This window comes from Lutjanus erythropterus, chromosome 2 (genome assembly GCF_056507025.1).
Source record: "Lutjanus erythropterus isolate fLutEry1 chromosome 2, fLutEry1.hap2, whole genome shotgun sequence".
NCBI lineage: Eukaryota > Metazoa > Chordata > Actinopteri > Lutjaniformes > Lutjanidae > Lutjanus > Lutjanus erythropterus.
Window position 1 is genome coordinate 686775 of NC_139318.1, and position 23689 is coordinate 710463.

A 23689-nucleotide genomic window follows, 5' to 3' on the forward strand; every position below is an offset into this window, starting at 1 on the left:
ACCAATGATATATGATATTCAGTAGTGACAGTCTTTGACACTTAGACTCCACAGGGACATTTTAGAATTGAGGGGCATCTGCCCAGTGGCAGCTGGTGATTTTTTCTCCAAGGGGGGCTATATTGAAAATCAGGGAATTGTGTAAAGGTATCACACCAGTGTATTTTAATATATAAGAAGGTTTTTATTTGTACTTGCTGGGCTGAATGGATGCTTTTAATAGCCTAACAAGGTAAGTTAAGGTACATTATAATAATTACATTTTTATTTTACAATTTGTTATGCTGAAAGACTTAAGTAAGAAAAAAGCACCTCAATAAGCGTGAGAGAAATATGATAACACAAACCTTGATGTAACTAAGTACATTTACTCAAGTACTAAATGAGAACTTTGAATTACATCCATGTTATGCCACTTTATAGTTCTACTCAACTTTTTGCTCTACATTTGCCTGACAGCAGAGGTTGCGCTAGACTTTTTCGTTGTCTGTCATTTTGACTGACAGGGTCATAAAAATCCTGTCATAATCTATTTTTACCTGTCACTTTAATTTTTAAAATGATAAAAATGACATATTCAATAGCATTTAATTTTCATTCATTTTTAATTAATATTCAGTCTGAACAAGCTGAACAGAGAATCTACACCATACCTCTTTTATCAACACCATCATTGTTATTGGGATTTTTGAAGAAACTTCAGCTGCTGACACTCACTCACTAGGTGTGTTTGAGATGATCCAGGCCTACGCAGAATTGATCAGTGGTGATCGCCGCACAGTGCATGCCGGTTAGATTTGTGTCCGACTTGATCCCGACTTGCACTGACGTCATGCACACGTGGGCAACAATAACCTCACGAGATCGAGGCGGTCGCAGTTTGTAGAGCCAGGCGCCGCAGCTGCTCCACCAACTGCACACGCCTGGCTGTCACCTGATCGACAAGCTTACAGGCTCTGATTGGCTCTTAATTTTGACAACAAACACCACGTGTTGTATAAAATACTAATTTTCTGTGTAATTGTAATATTTAATGTTGGACATATCGGTCTTCTGTTGTGCAATTAAGTTTTAATCTGTCAGCAAGCAGATATTTTGTGTCTGATAATAATAAAGGTTATATATATATGACTTATCAAAAGAACAGTTTAGTGGTTTACAAGGCAGATAAAAGAACAGATGTTACATAAAAGGGGGATGTCCTCTATTTTAACTTAAATCAGCGATCAAGAACGCACTTTATGTCTTCTTTTAATCTAACAGGATGTTTGTGTCTTCTCCTCTAGTCTCTTGTAAGTCTGTTGAAAACTGACCAACTTGACTGCAGCTTTTTGTCTCCACCTCCTGCTGCGGCCTCCTGATCTCGTCTACTCTCCAGGCGAGGCGCAGTTCATCTTGAACATACCTATTTTTCCGAGTGAAGCCAACGAGGTCATGCATCAAGAGAGACAATAGCTAATTCATATGCTCACTCGCCACCAAGTGGTCAGGGGTGTGAATTGCAACCTGTCAAAATGACAGATGACCTTCACCATTTTAAAAAAAACGGTCAACAATGGAAAATATTCGGTTAACGTGACCCCTGCCTGACAGGTACAGTTACTAGTTACTGTAAGGCAGCAGTTTACAGCACAATAGTCTTTTACTTTTCATACTAATAACAGCTGATAATACTCAGTACTTTGACTCATGTAAGGTTTTGGCTGCAGAACTCTCACTTGTAATGGAGTATTTTCAGTGTGGTGTTAGTGTTTTTCCTGAAGTAAAGGATGTGAATAATAACTTTTTTTTATATAGCACCTTTAAAAACAGAGTTTACAAAGTGCTTTGACAGACAAAGTAAAAGAGCACAAGAGCAGGATACCATGGAAAAATAATAACAGAGGGCCAAACAGGAGTTAACTAAGACTGAAGTAAAACAAGACACAAGCACAAACACTAAAACATAGAAAAAGCAATAAGACACAGTAAAAGAAATAAGAACAGTAAAAGTAGAAAAACATGACACTAAGAATAAGTTAAAATGAAGAGGGCAGAGATTACAGAGACATAACATGATGTTGTCAAGTCAAGATAAACAATAAAGGGATGGAATAAGACAACACCGACATCACATAAAAGCAAGTCTCTAAAAATGGGTTTTAAGAAGTGATTTAAAAGATGTTACTGAATCTGCAAGCCTTATCTCCTCGGGCAGGTTGTTCCAAAGTCAAGGGGCCCTGATGGAGAAAGCGCGGTCACCTTTAGATTTAAGCCTCGACTTTGGAACAGCTAGGAGTTCCCTGCCCGAGGACCTAAGGCTGCGTACTGGCTCGTAGGTTGTTATAATTATGAGCTGTGGAAAATATACAAAATACATTACGGCAAAAAGCAACATTGTTGCTGCAAATAAAGCAGGAGAAGAAGTATGCTGTCAGAAAATTACTGATCGACTAAATGTGGTCTTAATGCTGCTGTTTATTCTAACATGAAAACTGCACATCAAACAATAAAACTCCATACAGCAGATTTAAACATGATGAAGTCTGTCTGACACTGTCCTATGATGACAGAGACATGGAGATCACTGAAGTTTTTGACCAAACCAACGTAAAATGAGTATAACTGATTTAAGACTGTCTGTGATAAATGATGAATTTTCTAATCAGTGATCTGAGCTGCAATATCACCAAGACAAAACAGATAACACTAAAAAGTATTCAAAGTGTCTGTAGTTGTTTCATTATTATTTTACTGTGTGGATTATATACTATGTCAATTTAAAGTGTTAATATGATCTGGAGCAAACCGGAAAAATGACTCTGCATCACCAAACGGAGGTTACCATGACAGCGCGATGCATGCAGTTTGTGCCGCTGTTACATTACATTATGTTACATTTTTACAATATATGGATTCGTTCTGTGATATTACGAACATACAGTTCAGTAATTTTTCAATGTTAACGCCCTCCCTCAGTTTAAAAGCTATATCGTTCATAAACAACCTTGTTAGGACAATAATTAGTTAAAGAACAGCGCGTTTTACAGACGATTTAATCTGAAACTCTGAACATAACCTGCTCCCGACCAGGTTGTGAGTTTAGCATCAGTTACCATGGTTATCTAGCCAGGTTAAAAGAGAGCCACCTTCATGACACTGAAAATCCTGGCTTTAGAGTCAACATAGCTCACTAACCCATTAATCTCACTTCGTAGTTACACCCCTCAGGTTCTTTAACTCTCTGTTTTGAATAAGGGTGTAACAAATGGTCAAAACCATTGAAAAAATGTAAACGCCTTTGCAAGAGGAGACTGCTTTGCATTCTGCTGTGCTGAAAAGGTGATGATAGGACTTAAAAATCGAGAAAAACTGTATGTTTAATTTAAGGTGTGGTGTCTCCCAAAGTTCTGTTTTTTAATTACATCCAAGGGAAAAGCTGCATTTTAAGTCCTTTTTAAGACCCAAAACCTCACCACTTTAGAGTCTTACCTGCCAACAAGAATAAAGCAGGGCATGATCAGGAGCTGGCTAACATTGAGAAACAACTGCTTGATGAGTTGCAATGCCATTTGTGTATTAAGTATTGATCAAATTGAACATTATCAGTTTATTTGCTCTCATATCCCATTAAAACAGCATGCTTCTGAAATTTGCCTGTTATAAATATACAGTATCTAATATAATATTATCACAGTTTGAATATTGGCTGTGACGTCAAAATATATTAGAGAAAATATACCAAACAAAAGTTTGGCACACAGTGTATTTGCAGATTTTGTTCAGCAAATGAACACCACTTTTATCAAGTGTAAATGCAATCGCCATAAGGAAAAAGCTAATGCTAGACTAATATCAGGAAATATACCATGCTCATGTGACTCGACATCACGCCCACTAGTGCTCAGTGAGATATATTCTGGTTAAGCTGTTGTATATGCAGTGTGACTGTGCAGTGCTACAGACTGTAGTGATCATAGTGTGTCATTTGAGGGCATGATAAATTCTGCATTAAATTCTGTGTTCTAGTCAGGCAGTCATAATTGATTAAATGTGGTTGCATGTATTTATTAAAATAACATACTTTGTATAGGTTAATATACAGCCAATTTTGTATTGTTTTCAAGAATATATTGTTTTAGATAGCATACCATTAGGTACAAATTTCATTGTATGATATGAATGTATTTTGCAAAACTGCACTTTAAAATTTTCAGTGTGCTATGTTTCAGTGTGTTTTCTTTTTCTTTCTTCTTTTTTTTTTTTTTTTTTTTTTAAAAGCTGTTTGTCTGGCTTTGGCCTTTTTCCCCTTAATATGATTTGGGTTCAGTTAAACTCTTTTAGTGTCCAAGTTCTTTTTTACTTATAAAAAGCAGAGCTTTTGTCCCATGGTACAATTGAAAATCCAACTGAGAAATCAATCAGGTTTGTGGTAACAATTGTTTTTTTGTTTTTTTCTGTTTCCTCCGTAGAGCAGACAGAAGACTGACAACACATGGGATTGAGCATATTGTCTCAGCTGAGGTCCTTTTTTTGATTATTATTTTTGTAAACATAGGTGCTAGTTGCTAGTTGTGGGGTGTACCAACATGTTCTCAACACAATTCCTCACATACCGACAATTTGTTATCACCCCTCTGCATCTGATACTGAAGCAGAAGGTATCTGAAGTTGCCAGAAAGCTGTTTTTAACACATGATTCAGTGGTTTAGTAGTTTAGGCACAAACCTGGTTAGCTTTAGGATAAGACCATGTTTGGGCTTATAATAACTACATTATGTCACGTTTGATACATCTTCACTGAGGCGACTTGCAAAATAAAAGTAATGTCACTGAAGTGGCTTATGTGGTGGGACTCCTCCAGCAGTGCAGAACAGTGAGTAGGTTGAATGCAGCCTGGGCCTTTCCTCTTTCTCTTTTTTCCTGCCTCATGCCCTGTCCCTGCTTTGGCTGTGAATGTTTGCTCACACCAGGTATGTGCCAACAAAAGCCTTTTTGTGTACAATTGCACTTTAGTTTTGTTCAGCACGTGCAATGTGTTGGCTGGCCAGGTACTGTTGACTTCCCTCCTGCCCCACTGTGTATTAGAGCCCAGACCTTGAGGTGGTGAGTAGGTTTAATATGAAGTGTGGGAGCCCGGCTAATTGAATTTTCTGCCTTGTTTCAGGTCCTCCTGCCCCCCCCATCAGAACAACAGTAGGGGGTAGCAGCAGTGTTACCACTGCTGCTTTGCCCTACTGTTGTTCTGTTTTATCCTACAGTTGTTCTTTTTGCATTGCCCATGTTGTTTTTTACTTTACTTGCCAACTGGGGTACATATTTGTTTGTTGTTTTTTTAAGCCATACTGGTGAGAGGCTAGGCACCTGTGGTGAGGTCCCTTTACGTTTGTGTGTGAGTGGTTGCACTGGGACACCGTAGACTGCACCATTTTTCCATTTTTCTGTTTGAGGATTGCTGTGTTGTTTGCTGTGCCCACTTGCGGTGATTAGTGGTAGCACCCCTAGACACTCCTGAGTAGTCTGCCTCTCCCAAGTGGCCTCAGCTCAGTTTTCTTAGTTTCATTATTTTAAGTTGGGCTGAGTTTTTAACTATTGTATTATTCACCCTTTTTAGAATTTATATCAAGGCCCCTTTTAACATATTGTAATAAAGTCTTTTTATCTAGCTACATATCGCTTGTTCATTAATTTCTTTTTCAGCAGCTCCAGCCCCTGCTATTTTGATTTTTTTGTTTTTCAATAAAAAATTCTGTTTTAATTTAATACACTTCTCCGCCTGTGGTCAGTAACGAGCCTGTGTGCCTTACATCTACCCTTTAGACAATAATTGAGGTGCTTTAAGTATTTCCTGGGGTAAAATTCCCCAGGTGGCGTTGTCTGGCATATTCCTTATGTCAAAATTTCATACCTACCAACACCCTTCGCCTACACTTATAACAATAATGTTATGCATGTAAGTCATGTCAATGAAGTGACTCACGACAATAACACATATAATGTTATGTGCCCTACAACTTTTAATGTTTTGTTTTTAACATGAACACGGTCTCTTTGGTGGAAGTCCTGACATTTTTGTTTGAACCATCCATTCACCCAACCTCCATGTGTGGACTTTCTCACTCCTTTACTATAGCAACAGCCCAGAAGACCTTATACAACTACAGATGGGTTTACAGTGATGTCATTTGAAAAGTGTGGTGCACAGGTTTCAGCTGCAAACAGATACTGTCCACCCCATATGAGTCGCTGAGGGGCTGTGACAACTCAGTGGTATCTGTCAAGTTGGGAGTTTCCTCTTTCTTCTATATACAGTCAGACAAAGAAGACACATTGAAACGATGATGATTATTGTAAAGGATCTGTGCTGACTGCACATACAAAAAGGTGAACATTATCGGATGTATCCCTCCACAGTAACACTAGTCCATGTGGTGACATGAAGAAACATTGTCTTGTTGCTTCAACATGCAATCTCTGATGTAGTTTCCTGGCCTTAGGCAGTAATGACATACATCAGTCATGTCAAAAGGTTGGTGCCTTTTCTTCCACGGCTGAAACCCCATCCTCCCCACAAGGCGGGCTGGTTAAAGCCTACTTGGTATAAGGGGGGCCCATTGGAAACCTGGGCCCTGTATCCTCTGGCCATGCCCCTGCCACTTGGCGGTATGTGTGGGAGAGGTGTAACACATCCCTCACCTTCTAGAGTGCTTTGCACAGCCTGTAGTTTGGACTTAGATGCTGTTGGATTGTTTACATTACCTAACTCTCTTATTTTCTTTAGAGGGTTTGCTGGGCTGAGTGAAAAGATATCCAGGACAGGCACTTTCAAGGTATACGCTGCATTTTGGTCTAAACCATTTAGAAACACTGATATGAAGAATGGATCCTCTGTTTCGGCCATTTCTAATTTAGCCTGCTCCCTCCAACATTTTTGGATTAAGATGCATAATCAGAGATGAATTAATTCGGTTTATGTCTACAGTTTAGACCCTGCGTAACGTCCCTGCCTTGTGTGGCATTTTTCTTCAAAAGATCCGCGAGTTGTTTTGTGTTTCTCCTTATATCTTTGATCTCAGTGTCTACCTCTCCTTCAACTGGACCATCATTATCATAATCCAAGGTATCCAAGGCATTCTGCAATCAATGTATCAAGCTTAATATGAGGCATCAGTGTACTTAAAATATAGCGAAAATCCTTGCCTGACATGGAACTATGCATCAAAGCTGAAGTCCACAAATTCAGGAATGTGGTGGGGTTGTTCAAAGGTGCTGGAGCATCTGTGCAATCTGTGTGATTCATGGTATCTCCATGAGTGTCAGCAGTTTCTCCACAACACGGTCATCTAATGTTACCAATGGGGTTATTAGTGTCTGCTTTTTACTTGATAAGAGATTCCCTTTTTCATCTTCATCTTCCTTTTCTTTTATGTAATGCTTGTTATGTCAAGCATGTCATTTGCATCTTCTTCAGTTATACTAGAAACAATGGCCCAGACGTGTTTAGCATCAGTCCTGTTATTAAAGTCTAACGTCACATTGACCTTTTCTTAATAACGTCTTAACACTGACTTGAAGCCATCAATCAGAGTCTTAGACCTGTCAAACAAATATATATCCTCTCCTCTCCTACTTAACAGGAAAATTCTTTTGAATCACTTGCCATGCACTCTATAATATAATTGATCTTTTCTGCTCGCATCTGACTTGCATCTGCTTGAAATTTCCTAGTTATACCTCCAAAGACCCTCCTACAGTTCTGTATCCACTCATAAATACATAGTCCCTCTGCCAACATTTGGGAAAACAAGTGTGGGAATGACTTTACTTGCCATCCAGGATTGTGTTTTTTTTTCATCAACACACCGAAACATCCAATCAGTCAAGTCCTCATCTGATTCATATTCCGGAGGGGACAGACAAGTATCGAGTGAAAGATAAAAAGAAGTCGCAGCTCGATGACCATTAGATTGTCTATTTTGTGTTATTGATTTATCCTCCTTTGCTATCTGTTGTTCATTACCTATCGGTGCTGTTCCGACTGCCTCCTGGGACATGGCTAGATTTACTTTTTTCTTTTTCTTTTCAACTTTTGCTATATCCCCAGGCTGTTGCTTACTCATCAACTCCCAGGCTTTCAAGATGTCAATCTTGTATTCCCTGTCCCACTTGGGATTAGGCACAGTCACCTTATCAATCAAATATTCCCAAAGGAGGTTCAATTTGCTTCTATCAAAAATACCATCCCTTGGATATCTATTGTTTGTCTACTCCAAAACATCAGACAGGAAGGGTTCCACATAATAAAACCCAAGTTTTGACTGAACCCATTCTCTTGGTGTCATCTGAGAAACGGGTTTGTTGGGAACATTTTTCAAGTGAGGATTGGTTGTCAGTAATTTTTTCATAGCCTTCCTCTCTTTATGAGGTAAATCATGTTGTTTTATTCTTAATGGCAATATCACTTGCGGGTGATAACTTACTGGCTTGTGACCCCATGATCAATATTAGTAAAAAGATAACACAAACACAGTACAAACTTAATCATGCACATTGAACGATTACACCCTGTGTGTCTCTTCTATAAAACGTCTTCAACCAGCTTATGTCTCCTTTTGGATCGAGTTTATGAGTTACTCCACCTCAACATCATCCCACCAATATATAATCAGCATATAATCTATGAGGACAACAGCAAGCAAGTCCCAATGATAAATCAAACAACCACAAGCACTACCACTGAGTATTCCGAATCGGGGCCATCAAGCGGTCAGTCCGTCCAGGATAACAGCCACAACAACATGTACTACGTCCAGCTCCACTCCGGCTGATGTTTTTCTTCACAACATATTTCTCACTATTTCACGATTTCATTTCTGTTTCTTTTACCCCTCTCTGCCCTTACAGAGAGTAACTCTATTTCTATTTCTCATCTCTGCCCTCACAGAGAATAACTCTTTTCTTTTTTTCTTCTCCTCCCTCACAGAGAGTATCTCATATGCCCCTTTGGCATTTCTTCAAAATCAACCACTACACATAACATCCGACAACATCGACACAAGCGGAAGCAAACAAGACAACAACATTCAGCAATAAAGGAGTAGGCCTACTAGTCTAAGTGGAATGATGCTGAGGTGCAGCAGCCCAAATCAAACCATAATTTCATAAAAAATTTAACATAAAGAACACCCAATCAGCCACATTGTAAATTGAACGTGTCATTATCTCCTCATGAGCAAACCACAACATATCATCAAATCACGGAGGTACTTTGTAATACAAGCCATCAGGCAAGCAGAGTGAATCATAAATCTATGAATACTACAATCTGCTAACCTGAGAGATGTATCCTGTTCGTGATACCACTTGAAACGATGATGATTATTGTGGGATCCCGAAAGAAGAGATGACACCGGTGTACTCGAAAACAATGTTTAATACGAGCTTGGGTTCTTCCATGGCATACAGCATGCAGTGTAAGAAGGAATGAACCAAGAACACTCAAACAGCAACAGCTTATATGGAGTTGTCTGACTAGAAACATCTGGTTTATTTTAGGCCATACAAACAACCTAGCTATGGACAGAGCCTTGTCCACCTGACCTTCTGGCGCCCTTCCTACCATATACCTGTCGATGTACACATAATATATGAGCATAGTACATACCACACTCGTCACACAAACACATCCTAACACATATACTTTAATAATCTTTAACAGAAACTTTTATTTAGCCTTTAACAGTGACATTATCATTTTCTTTTCCCACTGAATGTACAAATTAAATTAAAATAAAGTTATTGAAAATATCAGATCTAACACAGAATAACAACAGACATCAGATTACATGTCATTTTCCATAACGTAGACCGAAGGAGTTGAGGTTATATGAAGACACATCTTGACGTTTCTTGCTGGTTTGAGGGAGAGCCAGCTTTGAGATCCACCAGTCTGTCCTGGGAAACTTCCCATCAGCTGTATGGACCTTATCAGCAGGTAAATTCCCAGAATTCTTTGCTGATGGTGGTACTGATGCAACCTGGGTTAAATCTCTCAGGGCTTTGAGTATTTTCTGATCTGAAAAACAAACAAGACAAAGATCTAACCAACTTTTGACTTAGTCAACTTATTTATGCTATGTAACCAGGACTGTACATAAATAAAGATAGCTAAATATTTAAAATGTATTGTAAAAACAGAAGAAATATCACATAAACTAAAATTACTGCCATGTGAGATGGCACAACACCTTAAACAAAACCTTAAAATAACTCAGTTTTCTTCTGCCTCCCATATACAATTCAGAAATCCCCAAATTGGCTGCCAGCACACTAGTGCTGCAGGGGCAATATTTTTGTAGGCCAGCCTGGAAGTTATCTTTGCCCTTTTTTCCATTGGAATTTAGATTATTGTAGAAAATAAGATCTGTGGCAAACAAAAGTTTATGATGCTGACAGATTTTGTTCAACAAGATCATTTTCACAAGTGAACACCACTTTTGCAACTTTTGAAGCATGAATTCAGTTGCTAGAAGTATAGTTGCCTGTTGGGTCAGGACATCTGCGCTGTACTGTGTTAGACATCTAGTTGCACATCTAATCAAAAACCCATTTTAAAAATCCACTGACACTGAGATGACGAAACTGCCCAGATAGCAGGCATACGTCTCGCTGACGTCGGCCTCAGATCATGCGTCGGCATTCTACTCCTGACGTCTGTAAATGCATCTGAGAAGCATCGGCCCATAGCAGGGACATGGTTTGCCAGAGGGCGGGATTATGCGCGCCATTTCAAAGTCGGCGATAGGTCGGCTGTGGATCGATACATTGCACGTTATCCAATTGGTGCCAACAGAACTGAGAGCAGGCGTTGGAGATGGAGAGGCTACTTCATGTCAGCCAGGACTAGTCTTCAGATAAGCTCACTTAAAATAAATATATAAAAAATAGCTGTTTTATAAATATGACATTCAGGGTTAGCGAGATAAGTCGGGCTTTAGCAACATAAGTTGTTAAGCCCTGACAGGGTATGCTAGCACAGGTGAAGAGCCCAGATGCCGACTCCTAACAGGCTAGCTAGCTTAGCAAACATTAGTTGCTTATAAGTCACAAACCTGACCAGCAAATGTATCAACTAACTTAATTTAGCTATTGCTAGGTAGCCATAAGTCTTTCCAGCACGTGAACAGTCTCCATCTGGACAACAAATCAGTATTGAATTTGGGAAAGGGTCAGGTAACGTTAGTTAGGGTTAGCTGTTAGCTAGTAGCTGGTGGGCTTCGGTGTTTTTACAGTTGCGGAGTTAACTTTAGCGGTTAACTGGCAGCTAACGAAAGCTCTGCTCTGCTCTATTTGTAAATATGGCTTGGTGTAACATTTTCTCATAGTTTGGTACTGGTTATGGACTATTGTTGGTGTGTTTGTACTGTAAGTGAAGTTAATATCCACTTCATGTAGGTGTGTGGAAAACACAACACACTCCAGTTGTTTCTGTTATGTCCCTCCAGTCAACCCCCCCCCCACACCACCCACGTCTCTCCTGTAGAGCTGCCCGGAGTTCAGCTATCTGCGGTGAAGCCAGGGCTGTCAGACCGCACCGCAATACACGCAAACTTTTTGTGGCTCATATTTCAAGTCATGCTTTCTGCTGGTGCTTCATACAGTGTTGCCTGTGACACTGTATGAATCATGGGTTATTTGGAGGTCTTATTGTGGTGCTTTTTAACACGTTTAATAGCTAAAGAGCATAGAAAGGTCAGACAGCGGCTGGGAAAAAAGGCACAGCTACGTTGTCCTTCCTTGGTGTGTCTATTTGAACATACGTTATTTGTGAAGTATGGGTATAGTATTGTATAGTATAAGTTAATTGAACAACATGGGCTCATGTTTTTTGTCTTTTTCTCCCCTTTGCAGGCTCATAAGTCTGCCAGCATTGCAGACTCTACTGTCTGTGTGCATCTCCCGACCGGCCACCTGTATATTTTTATCTGTTCTGTCTTGTTTATCTTTTCTGTGCTGGAGTTGTTTTGACTATGCAGTCTGAAATAAATGTATGATCATGAACTTGAATCGTTCGTGTCTCTTTATTTTATTCACATACAAAATTAGGAAGCTATTTTGATGGTCAAGCATTGTTTTTTTATTGTCATATTGCCATATTCCTATCACATTATAAGTAATATAGTGAGATATTCGACCTGAATAAATAAAGGTCATTGAAGCTGTAGAGAGGCTACGCTGTGCAGCTTTGATACATCGGCCAAACATCATCTGGAGAGCATTTTTGACCAAATGCCGACGTCTCGGTGACATCTTCCCAATGAGCAAACGCTCTCCATACGAGGTCGCAGCAATGCAACTTTATACATCGTGCCAATGTCAGCAAGACGTATGCGTGCTGTCTGGGTGGAGGTACTAAGATGCTAACTCATTTCCAGATCAAAACAAAATAAGACTAAATACATGTAAATGATTTGATTAAAGTAAAATATGGTGTAAATTGTGAAAACTAATGCACTCACTTTAGTGTTTCTGATTAGGAGCTGTGCTTTTCAGAGTACATACGAATCAGGCCTAATGATCATGAGAATGTGTTCATGCCATTGTCAGACATAATGGATGATAGACAAACACTAACTGTCCAATCCCTTGTCTTTACTAAACTAATTTAGCTTATGGTACAAGATAGGGCTGCGCGGTATACACGGTATGACGGTAGAATCAATATAAATTTGGCCACGCCGTCCGATATGGACCTGGACCTATAACCAATAAACTATTAATAGATTTTATTTTTTTATGGGACACTTCTATTTTAACTGGTGCAACTTTTCTAGTCCTTCCGCCGCTGGTTTAGCTGATCAGGAAACGCACAGACCAACTGCAGAGAAGCTGCATGTGGAGGAGACTGTTGTTAATGACGGAGTTTATTACAACAGAAACTAACGTGATGGTTAATGACATCGACACCAACCAGATGCACTTATAAAATTAAACAACTGTATAAGGAGGCCTGTACGTAAAACAGGAGAGGCTGTGTTTCTCTGTGAGAAACTTTCAGACCTTCTCACAGCAGAGTGAACAGGTGAGGGAGGAGAGGAGGGCAGACTGATCACTAAACAATCACTGATACCGTCGTCCTCTCGGACTGATTAAAAAATAAAAATGACAAAATTGGTGACAAACCAAACCTGATTGTCCACACAAATAAAGTCTTTGTGTGAAACACTGCAGAGTGTAACATCATGTTGTTTACAGACAGTCTGCTGTCTGTAGTTTGACAGAGAGACAGAGAGGGTCGTCTCTAGAAGGGAACCCTAGACCTGCGAAAGATCGCGTGAGTTTGATTATTTTAGTAGAAATAACGAACACAAATCTCACGAGAGTTGTGCAAATAAAGAGTTACCTTCTAGACATGACTGAAAAAGGTGCGCAGCTCCAAAAATAGAAAATCATGTTGTGGTGTCGATGTTTTTAATGTGGCGGGCCGCCATAAATAAAAGTTGTTTTTTTTTTTTACATATTTTTACAGGATTACAGAACCTTTTCACTGTTTTTGCCATTTGCCTTATAGAAAACCTCTTACTTGAAGTACTGTTTACAATATCCACTTTATTTTTGTAAGAATTTTTGTACTTCTGAGGCACTATCCTTACTTCTGTTGTTCTTCTGCACAATAAATGCTCAAAAAATTACATTATATCTTTGCTTTTTGTTGTTGTTGTTGTTGTTTTTAATCAATTTAGTTTTGCTAAGGGACTACAAAACCCATTCAGAAAGTTTTACACCGTGACATTTATACCGCGATATATACCGTTACCGTGAAGGGATTATACCGTGATATGAATTTTGGGTCATACTGCCCAGCCCTAGTACAAGAGTGTCAGTTGTTCACTGACGTCTGTTTGATAAAACAGTTAAATGGTCAATATCTTTTCTTTTTTCATTTGTTACCAGCTAGTACTGTCACTTTTCACATTTACAATTGACTGCAGTAAATGCCTTTAAGGACAGACTAACTTAAAATGTGCACTGCTGTCCCCATATTTAAACTATATTGTGTTTCCCTGCTCTATATAATGGACTGCTTTTTACTCAACCTTCATGTTATAATCTCTTTTGATTTCTATTGTGGAAAACAAGTAAAACCCAACCCCTAAAGGGATAGTTCACCCAAAAATGAATATTCCATCATTATCTTCTCACCCTCATGTTGATTTAAGGTCAGGTTTAGCTTTTTAGTCCACAAAACACTGCTGGAGTTTTGCAGGAAAAGAGCATTGCACAGTCTCCCAATGAAAGTGAATGGTGACCTGTTTTCAAACGTAAAAAAACAACGGATTAAAAACATAAAATGCGTTTATACTGCTTGTCTGGTGGAATCCAAGTCTCCTAAAGCCCCAAAATGACAAGTTGGCTAAAACAATGTTATTTACACCATGCTTTTAGCCTGAATCTTCACTGTAGATCCTTAGCTTGGAGTCGGTGTGCAAACGGCATGTCAGGACTTTAGGAGATTTGGAGAATGCCAGAAGAGCAGCATGGAGACATTCGTTTTTTACATTTGAAAACTGGTCACCATTCACTTCCAATGTTTGGGAGATTCTGCAGCATTGTTTTCCTGTGAAGCTCCAGCACTGTTTTTCGGACTAACAAAATAAACTTGACCCTCAGGCAGCTTGAGGGTGAGGGTGACCGAATTTTCATTTTGGGTGAACTGTCCGAACTGTCCAGCCAGCTGTCTACACTGGCTGTGTGAAAACAGAGATCATGTCTGTAACTACCTGAAGGGCCTGTTTTAGGCTTAACATGTATTTTCTTCCAAATGACATGTAAGCACAGTGATTGCCTTGGGATAGGAGCCCTAACAAAGCACTTGTGAGAATCCAACAACTGAACACATTCAGTGTAGTTTAGAGCTGTCACAATAACTGCAATTTTGAAAAACCACACTATTGACAAGCCATCTGCAGTGGAGCTCCTGCCACAACTTTCTTGTATTATACTTTAAGAAATGGTAGATGAATGAATCAATGCTTCAAATGCCTCAAATATGTGCAATATGAGGGTCATCTGTCCAAGCTCTCAAAGTCTGAGATGCTGTATGTTGTTTTAATGTTTATTTTGTAGGTTAACCTGTTGAACCATTAGCATGCTGCGTGGCTAATGTGGCTACTACCACAAGTTGAGGCGATGTTGGATTAACATTAGCCTCATTTGAAACAATTAAATAACGAGGGTAGTGGGTCAGATGCTGGTAACTGTTTTTTCATGTTTTTTTGTAAAAGTTTATACAACAGTTTGAGCTGCTGTAAATATGTATGTAAATATATGTAAATAGACAAAGGGAACAATATCACTAAATGTGAAAAAGAAATGGTCCAATTGCAGGATGTCATTTGCTTTGTGAGGTTGTGTAATTTCTTAAGAAATTTGCCTGCTGGACAGTGAGGTGAGGCTGACAGACTTAGCAGTACTGCATCAAATTATTCCATGTATCATAAATGAAATACTTTGCAAAAACAAACAAAACAACAGAAATGCAAAGTCACATCCCTTCAATTGTGCCCCATGTGACCTTACTTTGGAAAAATTATAAATGGTAGTCTATAGTGAGAGACATAATTTTTCAATCCCATTTGAACTGTACCAAGAATTTCATATGATGTTGGACATTTCAAAACAAAATTTAAAACCAGAAAGTCACAATTTGTGGTAGTAGTAGTAGTAGTTTAGTTATGTGTGAAACCATTCAGTTAACTATATGTCTCGCCTACATGTCCTGAAGTGTTTTGTCTCTCGCTATTGTCTACAGTTCATATTTTTTCCACCAGAGGAGAGGGACTTCTCCATGATGTTAGCACTGCATACCAGGCTGTTGAATTAACCTAAATAACCAAGACACCACCATTACTGCAACAACCCTAGTATAGACACTGATGACTACCTGTGCTGTAGTGGGTGGATTTCAAACTGCTGGAGGTGTAGACCTCTGTTGACAAAGCAGCCATCATCAGAACAACAATGAGTCGTGGCATCATGAACAGTCAGTATGTTAAAGCTGCTGAAGTTCCTCTGCAAGCACAGAAATTATTAAAATGTCATTAATCCCAGGAGAGGTTAGGTTTTAGGGTGGAGCAAAGGTTTCAGCATCCAGTAAGAATTTGCTGCAGACTCAAAAAAGTATAACAGTCTTGAATAAACTTTTGTATGGATTTGCTAACATGTATTATTTATTAATTGTCATATTCAGTCATTCATATTCTGTAACCGCTTATTCCGTAAGGGTCGCGGGGGGCTGGAGTCTATCCCAGCTGACATTGGGCAAGAGGAGGGGTACACCCTGGACAAGTCGCCAGTTCATCGTAGGGCTGACATTAATTGTCATATATTATTAAAAATGAATTTACAGCACCAGGGCCCTATCTTTTACGTGGCACAAAGCCATTTAGGTGGTGGCTCAAGTGGTTTTGCTGTCTTTGGTATCTATCCATTTTTGCCATGACTGCAAGATAGCAAATGAACTTGCACCTGGTCTGTGTTGCCATGAGCGGGAGGTCTAAAAGTGAAGGCAAAACAAAGGCACATTTGCTATCTTGTGCTTGGTACACTTGAGTAAAAACCACTTGCACTTTAGACCAGTTAAAACCTGGCCAAAATGCAAAGTCTGAGGCACAATCGGTCTGGCTGCACAAGATAGCATCCAGGGCATTTGGCCATGACACACAGACATACACACATCTCCACAATCACCAGACACCTTTATTTATGTTAAGTCTTTTCCTCACACAGATGAGAGATGAGGGGGATGGCAGCTGTGAAGCTGCACCTCAATCTGGCTGAACACCAACCTGAGCTGGACTGAGGTACAGCTTTGCAGCCAGAATTTCCTTCCCAACGGCTCCTGGTAATAATGATGAATTATAAAATATAACATAATTTCAAGGTGTTTCAGTGTCAGACATAACCAGTTATATATCTGCATGACTCTTACAGTAGTACTTTTTGCAAGTATTAATGTAAAATAAACTATTTACCCATGAACCTGCTCTGGTGGTGTCCTATTGTCTCATATATTTCACACTCTCGCGTTTTAACTTCTCTAACCAGGAGATCTGTCCCCTCACTTAGTGATCTTTTCTCTTTGTTTCATCCTGGTAAATTTACCGTCATGCTGACAACACTTGGGCTGGTGCACCTGCTTCTTGAAGGTTATGAGAGCTGACTTTCTGATTGGTTTAGTGCATGCTTGGCTTAAACTTGCCTGTGTATTAATCAAGGTGCTTGGGCACAACTGATAGGTGTATCCCACTGTGCGCTTCTGGCACAAGGGGTGGGACAGGACAGTATACCTCTGTGCCCCTGGCACAAAATAGCAAAGGTAGATTTGGACACACCTTGAATAAATTAAATCTATTGTGCCTTGTGTTTTCAACCTATAGGCAACATTATAAACAAATACACACTTCTCTTCCTGTCACTCCTCCACAATAAACCTTCGACCAGCCAAATATTGTAAAAATGTTAAGAAGTGGTGACAGCTTTTTGCAATTGCAGCAAGTGGAAACTATTTGATGTGTAAAACATACATGTCTAAATAAAGGTAAGGGCAGAAGATCAGTTTTCACATGTCTGTAAAGGTTCTCAGTCATCCAGGTCATGGTATTTGTAGCAAGGGTTGTTGTAGGCAGTTGGACTTGATAGAGTTCTTGAAGATGTTTTGCCTCTCATCCAAGAAGCTTCTTCAGTTCAGTTCAGTTCAGAGAACTGAAGAAGCTTCTTGGATGAGAGGTGAAATGTCCTCAAGAACTCTATCAAGTCCAGTTGCCTACAACATCCCTTGCTACAAATCACAGTTCTTCTGCAGCAAGAAAACACCCACTGAGAACAATACTGTATATAGGAAGGTAACTTTATGTGCTGCTCCCTGTGCTGTAGCGTTACAGATTTTTTTAAGGACAATGGTGTTATGTGCTTCTTCAACATTTACATCTGGAGTACCATAGATAGAGACATTCCTAGTACAAGATCAGAAGGTAGCAAAGCTAACGAAAGTTAGCCTACAGATGTTGTATCGGTCTCTTGGTTCGCTCCTTGCAGGTTTTAGGTGTCTGTCAAGAGTGTCACAGTTGCATGACTACAAGAGGTTGTTGTCAAGAAAACATTAAAAAAACAGGTTGTTTCAAACATTTTAACATTTGTCTGTGGAAAACCGTTTCAGTTTAAGAGTGCTTAAAACATACTTTTATCAGTCACAGTCAAATCAGTTGGAATTGGAATTAAATGGAACTCAGTGACAGTGAGTATTTGTATTATTGTATTTGTTTTTGCACTGAAATATATCAGTACAGCAGCTCACTGGTTGCTGGGGACCAGCATCACTCTGACCTCAACACCACCACACCCCACAGAGATGAAGAACAAGTTTTTGATCAATAATTCATCAGTTTCCAGGGCCATGTTTGGAATGTGCAGCTGTGTGTGTGTGTGTGTGTGTGTGTGTGTGTGTAACTGTGAGGCTTTATTATTATTATTATCATTATTATTATTGTTATTATTAGTAGTAGTGGTATTGCCAATACTACTACTTCTACTACTACTTAGGATTTGTTGAAACTGTGCAATTATTGTCACATATCAAACTAAAACTCACCGTGAAAAGGAGGCCACTAAATCCCACACACTGATAACCACCAATCCCAATGTAATCTGTATATTATTGTTGGGTGACTGTTAACAGATTACTATCAAGTTGAACAGGAGGTCTCCATATGAAAAATAGCAGACAGAGTTCCCTCCAGGCTGCTAAAAAAAGAAAACAGAAAAATACAGAGAATGTGGTCTTATGGTCAGCGGCCCTGACCACAAGACCATGGCTACGGCCCTGATGATAGTGTAGCACAGTGGTTTCCAAACCCAGCAAAAGTTCAACCCCCCCTCACCCCAACATTTTTAATCAGTCATCAACAATCACTGGGGATGGACCTGAAAAAAAAAAAAAAAGATTCCAAAAGTTGAATTTTAGTGAAATAAAGGCAGAAAATCTGTACTGAAGTACAAGTACTTTAACATTGCTAAAATATTACTCCATTATTGTATTGTATTACAATACAAGTAAAAGTACTTGTGTTAGAAACATAGTTAAGTAAAAGTAGGAATGTCTGTCTATTAGTTATTATTAGAGTATTAGTTACTTTTAACTACTGATGTCACAGTCACCTCTCTCATACCTCAGTAGTTGAAAACTAAATCAATTAATCATGCAATATACATAAGATGCAACACTTGTTTTAAGTTTTATTTTCCTTGTACAACAAATGGCTCTGCCAGATAAAACAATGTCAAGTGAGGTGCAAATTACTACCATGACTATTGACTAAATATCCATGAATACATTAAAGGGAATACAGTTCTGTCCAATTGTTACATTTACTTGCACTGGCACAGTTGCTAAGGTCCAAGAACACATTCCAAACCTAAATTTTCACCCAGACAGAGCTGTTGTTTTTCTGCGCACCTTTAGTTTCACTGTTGCTTTTCAGCTTTTTGCTGAGCTCCCCTGCCATAGCTTCTCTTTGCTAATGCTTGGCTCATGTTATGCTGCAGGATCCAGGAACTGGGAAATGATCCGCTTTCCATTATGACTGATCCCTTGATCCTTTCCAGCCCACCAAACCACCAAGTGCTATTGTCCGGTCAAAGCATTGAGCTCTCACTGCTGCTGTGTGGGGGTGACTGTCACCACTGTTTGTCATATAGACTTCTGATGCAGGAGAACATTAATACATCCATTTACCTTTAATCCTCATATCATCAAACAAAGAGCTTCTGGAGAATAAAACATGAGAAATGGGATGCTCTGGTCTTACCTGCGTGGTGAAGGCGAGCGCTGACTGAGTCCCCACCTGCCACCCTATCCTAGGCCAGCACTTCCCTTTATAGGATGACACCTCCTGCGTCATCATCACTGCTCACTGGTTGGTGGTATGTAATGCCTCATATTCATCCATCTCCTCTTTTCAGATTTGGTCTACCAAGGATTTGTAAAACTCCATATTGTTGATTCCCATGTGCGCACACAAATAGGGTTTGGTTACTATGCTGATCTTTTCATAATAGACATGAAATGAGGTTTGTGGTCAAGACAAAGGCCTGGAGGTCATGACACTAAGCACACAGTTAAAGTGAAGTGGGCAATAATGGAAACTAAAAATACACTGTAAGAACATGTGTACTTTGTGTAACTGAAGAAAAATCATTTTTCTCTTGTTATGGATATATCCTGAGTTTCTTGTGAAATGATAAAGCACTGGGACACTTTGAATATTCATAATCTGTGTATGTAAAAAAAACCTTATCACATATGGTCTAAATATCCACAGCGACACATGATAGGAATGTTTAGGCATCATCTTTGGTTTCAGTAAATTTAATCATTATTAATAAGTGTTTCATTTCATTACAGTTGTTTGTTTTGTTTAACTCAAGATTTAGTTAGTGGAATTTTAGTCATAATTTTAGTCACAATTTTAGTCTTAATGTTTTGGTCTCTTTAAATTGTGCAGTTTGTTCAAAACTGTTTACTCTTCATTCTTTAAAGGTGAGGTTAGTCATTTTAGAAAAACACAGCTGATATTTGAACACAACAGCCAAACAAACACACTTTGCTCTTCAGTTCTCCTTCAAAAACTTCACCCCTTCAACTTGTGAATGTGCATTGCCAAGGAAACAACTGAGCGATATGGTGGAATCCAGTGCATCTGCAATCCAAAGTCACTGGTAGCCTCAATGAGAAGAAGTAATATTTTATCACTGTGAAAATATAAATGTGGAGAGGAGTGGGGCAGAGCTGAGGCACAGAGACAGACAGTGGCTGAGTAGAGAGACAGGAGTGACAAAACAGAAAGAAGTGGCTGAAACATACACAGTCAATCTCCTGTTTCTCATCTCCCCTCCTCATCTCTGTCCTTTCCACAAGCACAAACCTCACCTGTTGCTGATTGTCTGGAATAGTGTTGTGTGGCTCTGTCTGAGCCATTTTGTTTAAATTCCATTTACCGACTCAGGACTGTGTCAAAACATCACAGCTTTTTTCAGCGTGCACACAGATCGGGCAGCAAGAAGACTATGAGGAGATATTTGATAAAAAGCGTATTGGATTGGACCCACTTTTACATAAGAGCTTTCATTAATTGTATAGTATGGATCTTAAATCAGTAAATTATAAATAGTAAATCTGTAAATTGTGTGAATGTTAAATCAGTAAATTATCTCTCATTGTTACATCTATTTCTCATCTATGCTATCAATGCTAATGTTACAACACACCCTGGGATGTGTCTAGTCTGGTAGGTTGTAATGATGGTATGCCTCATATTTGACATATTTGTAGAAGACAAAGATAAGCACTGTGTATCAAAGTTGAAAAGCATTAACGTCTACTGAGTTACTAAAGCTCAAACAAAAAGTTTTACCCCCGTCTCCCCTATCATAAAATATTGAATATACCCAGATAGCACGCATACGTCTCGCCAACGTCTGCCTCAGATCGTGCATTGGCATTCTACTCCTGACGTCTGTAAATGCATCTGAGAAGCATCGTCCATAGCAGGGACATGGTTTGCCAGAGGGCGGGATTATGCGTGCCATTTCGAAGTCGGTGATAGGTCGGCTGTGGATCGATACATTGCACGTTATGCAAACGTTAGTTGCTTAAGCCTGACCGGCAAATGTATCAACTAGCTCTAACTTAATTAAGCCATTGCTAGGTAGCCATAAGTCTTTCCAGCACTTGAACAGTCTAGACAACAAATCATTGTTGAATTTGGGAAAGGGTCAGGTAATGTTAGTCAGCATTAGCTTGTTAGCTAGTAGCTGGTGGGCTTCGGTGTTTTTACAGCTGCGGAGTTAACTTTAGCAGTTAACTGGCAGCTAATGAAGGGAGGCTTTGCTCTGCTCCATTTGTACATATGACTCGGTGTAACATTTTCTCATAGTTCGGTACTGGTTATGGACTATTGTTGGTGTGTTTGTACTGTAAGTGAAGTAATATCCACTTTACGTAGGTGTGTGGAAAACACAACAGACTCCAGTTGTTTCTGTCGTGTCCCTCCAGCCCCCCCCCGCCTCTCCTGTAGAGCTGGCCGGAGTTCAGCAGCTATCCGCGGTCAAGCCGGTGCTGTCAGACTGCACCGCAAAATAATACATGCAAACTTTTTGTGGTTCATATTTTCAAGTCATGCTTTCTGCTGGTGCTTCATACAGTGTTGCCTGTGACACTGCATTAAACATGTTGTGGTGCTTTTTAACACGTTTAATAGCTAAAGAGCATTGGGCTAATACTATTAGCTACAGGTCTCTTATTAACTACGGTGGCTCTCTAAGGTCAGACAGCGGCCGGGAAAAAAGGCACAGCTACGTTTTCCTTCCTTGGTGTGTCTATTTGTACATGTTTATTTCTGAAGTATGGGTATAATATTGTATAGTATAAGTTAATTGAACAACATGGGCTCATGTGTTTTGTCTTTTTCTCTCCTTTGCAGGCTCATAAGTCTGCCAGCAGTCCAGACCGTGCTGTCCATGTGCGTCTCCCGACCGGCCACCTGTATGTTTTTATATGTTCTGTCTTGGTTATCTTTTCTGTGCTGGAGTTGTTTTGACTATGAAATAAATGTATGATCATTAACTTGAATCGTTCGTGTCTCTTTATTTTATTACCACACTAAATTAGGAAGCTATTTTGATGGTCAAGCATATTGTTTTTTATTGTCATATTACCATATTCCTATCACATGTAAGATGAGATATTATGATAGATACTATGAGATATGAGATATGTGCTGATAGAATGATTCGACCTGAATAAATAAAGGTCATAGAAGCTGTAGAGAGGCTACGCTGTGCAGCTTTGATAAATGGGCCAAACGTTGTCTGGAGAGCATTTTCGACCAAATGCCAGTGTCTCAGCGACGTCTTCCCAATGAGCAAACGCTCTCCATACGACGTCGTAGCGATGCAACTTTATTCATCGTGCCAACGTTGGCAAGACGTAGGCGTGCTGTCTGGGTATTGAATGTGTCATTATTGATTATCAGAAACTGATAATGTTATTACCTGGTAAAACAGACTTTTAACTTTTTATATATTATTAAGGTCTTCTGCTAAATTTGGCATCAGGTTTCACTCAGCTGAACTCTGATTTAATATATCAGCAATGAATATGTGTTAACTGAGCCATTAAGGCAAATAAGAACTATCTGGGAACATAGTGTCACCTGTGTGGCTATTTTTCGCAGTTTCGGAAGACATTATTTTTATTTTGCAATGTTTCACAATTATTCAAAGAGGAGGGAAAGAAATCTGTGTTTAAACAAAACAAATCTCATTAGTCACCTTGAAGGTTGTCACAAAGCAGTATTGATAGAATATGAAGCAGCAGCAGCACAAAAGAAAAAAATAGTGTGGTAACAGTATGTTTTGAATAGGTATTTGAAAACTGCAAGAAGTTCACAAGAGACAGCCCAAAACCTAAACAATCAATGACAAAGTCATGGAGTTTATAGCCCTTGACAGTCAGCCTTTTTCATCAGCTAATAGTGCCTTTGGTACTGCATTATACACTCACAAGCCACCACTACTTTTCAGACATGGTCCTGCTTGCCCTGTATGATGTGGTCACCTCACTTCATTCATAGTGCTGAGGTATCTTTCCTAA

At 39.3% G+C, this 23689-nt stretch overlaps 1 protein-coding gene across 1 annotated transcript; it reads right to left on the minus strand.

The window, feature by feature from the left end:
* Positions 1–9662: 9662 nt before the first annotated feature.
* On the minus strand, positions 9663–16016 carry kiss1 (KiSS-1 metastasis suppressor). The gene is made up of 2 exons (XM_084743724.1): positions 15923–16016; positions 9663–10054 (listed from the first exon to the last, which is right to left on the minus strand). The coding sequence occupies exons 1-2, from the start codon at positions 16014–16016 to the stop codon at positions 9828–9830; spliced, it is 321 nt and encodes a 106-aa protein (XP_084599850.1). The 3' UTR covers positions 9663–9827.
* Positions 16017–23689: the final 7673 nt, after the last annotated feature.

Coding starts and splice junctions, on each gene's coding strand:
- kiss1 (XM_084743724.1), bottom strand. CDS start 16,016: ATGATGCCACGACTCATTGTTGTTCTGATGATGGCTGCTTTGTCAACA. Junction 10,055..15,922: donor ATCCACCCACTACAGCACAG/GTAGTCATCAGT, acceptor TTTGTTTTTCAG/ATCAGAAAATACTCAAAGCC.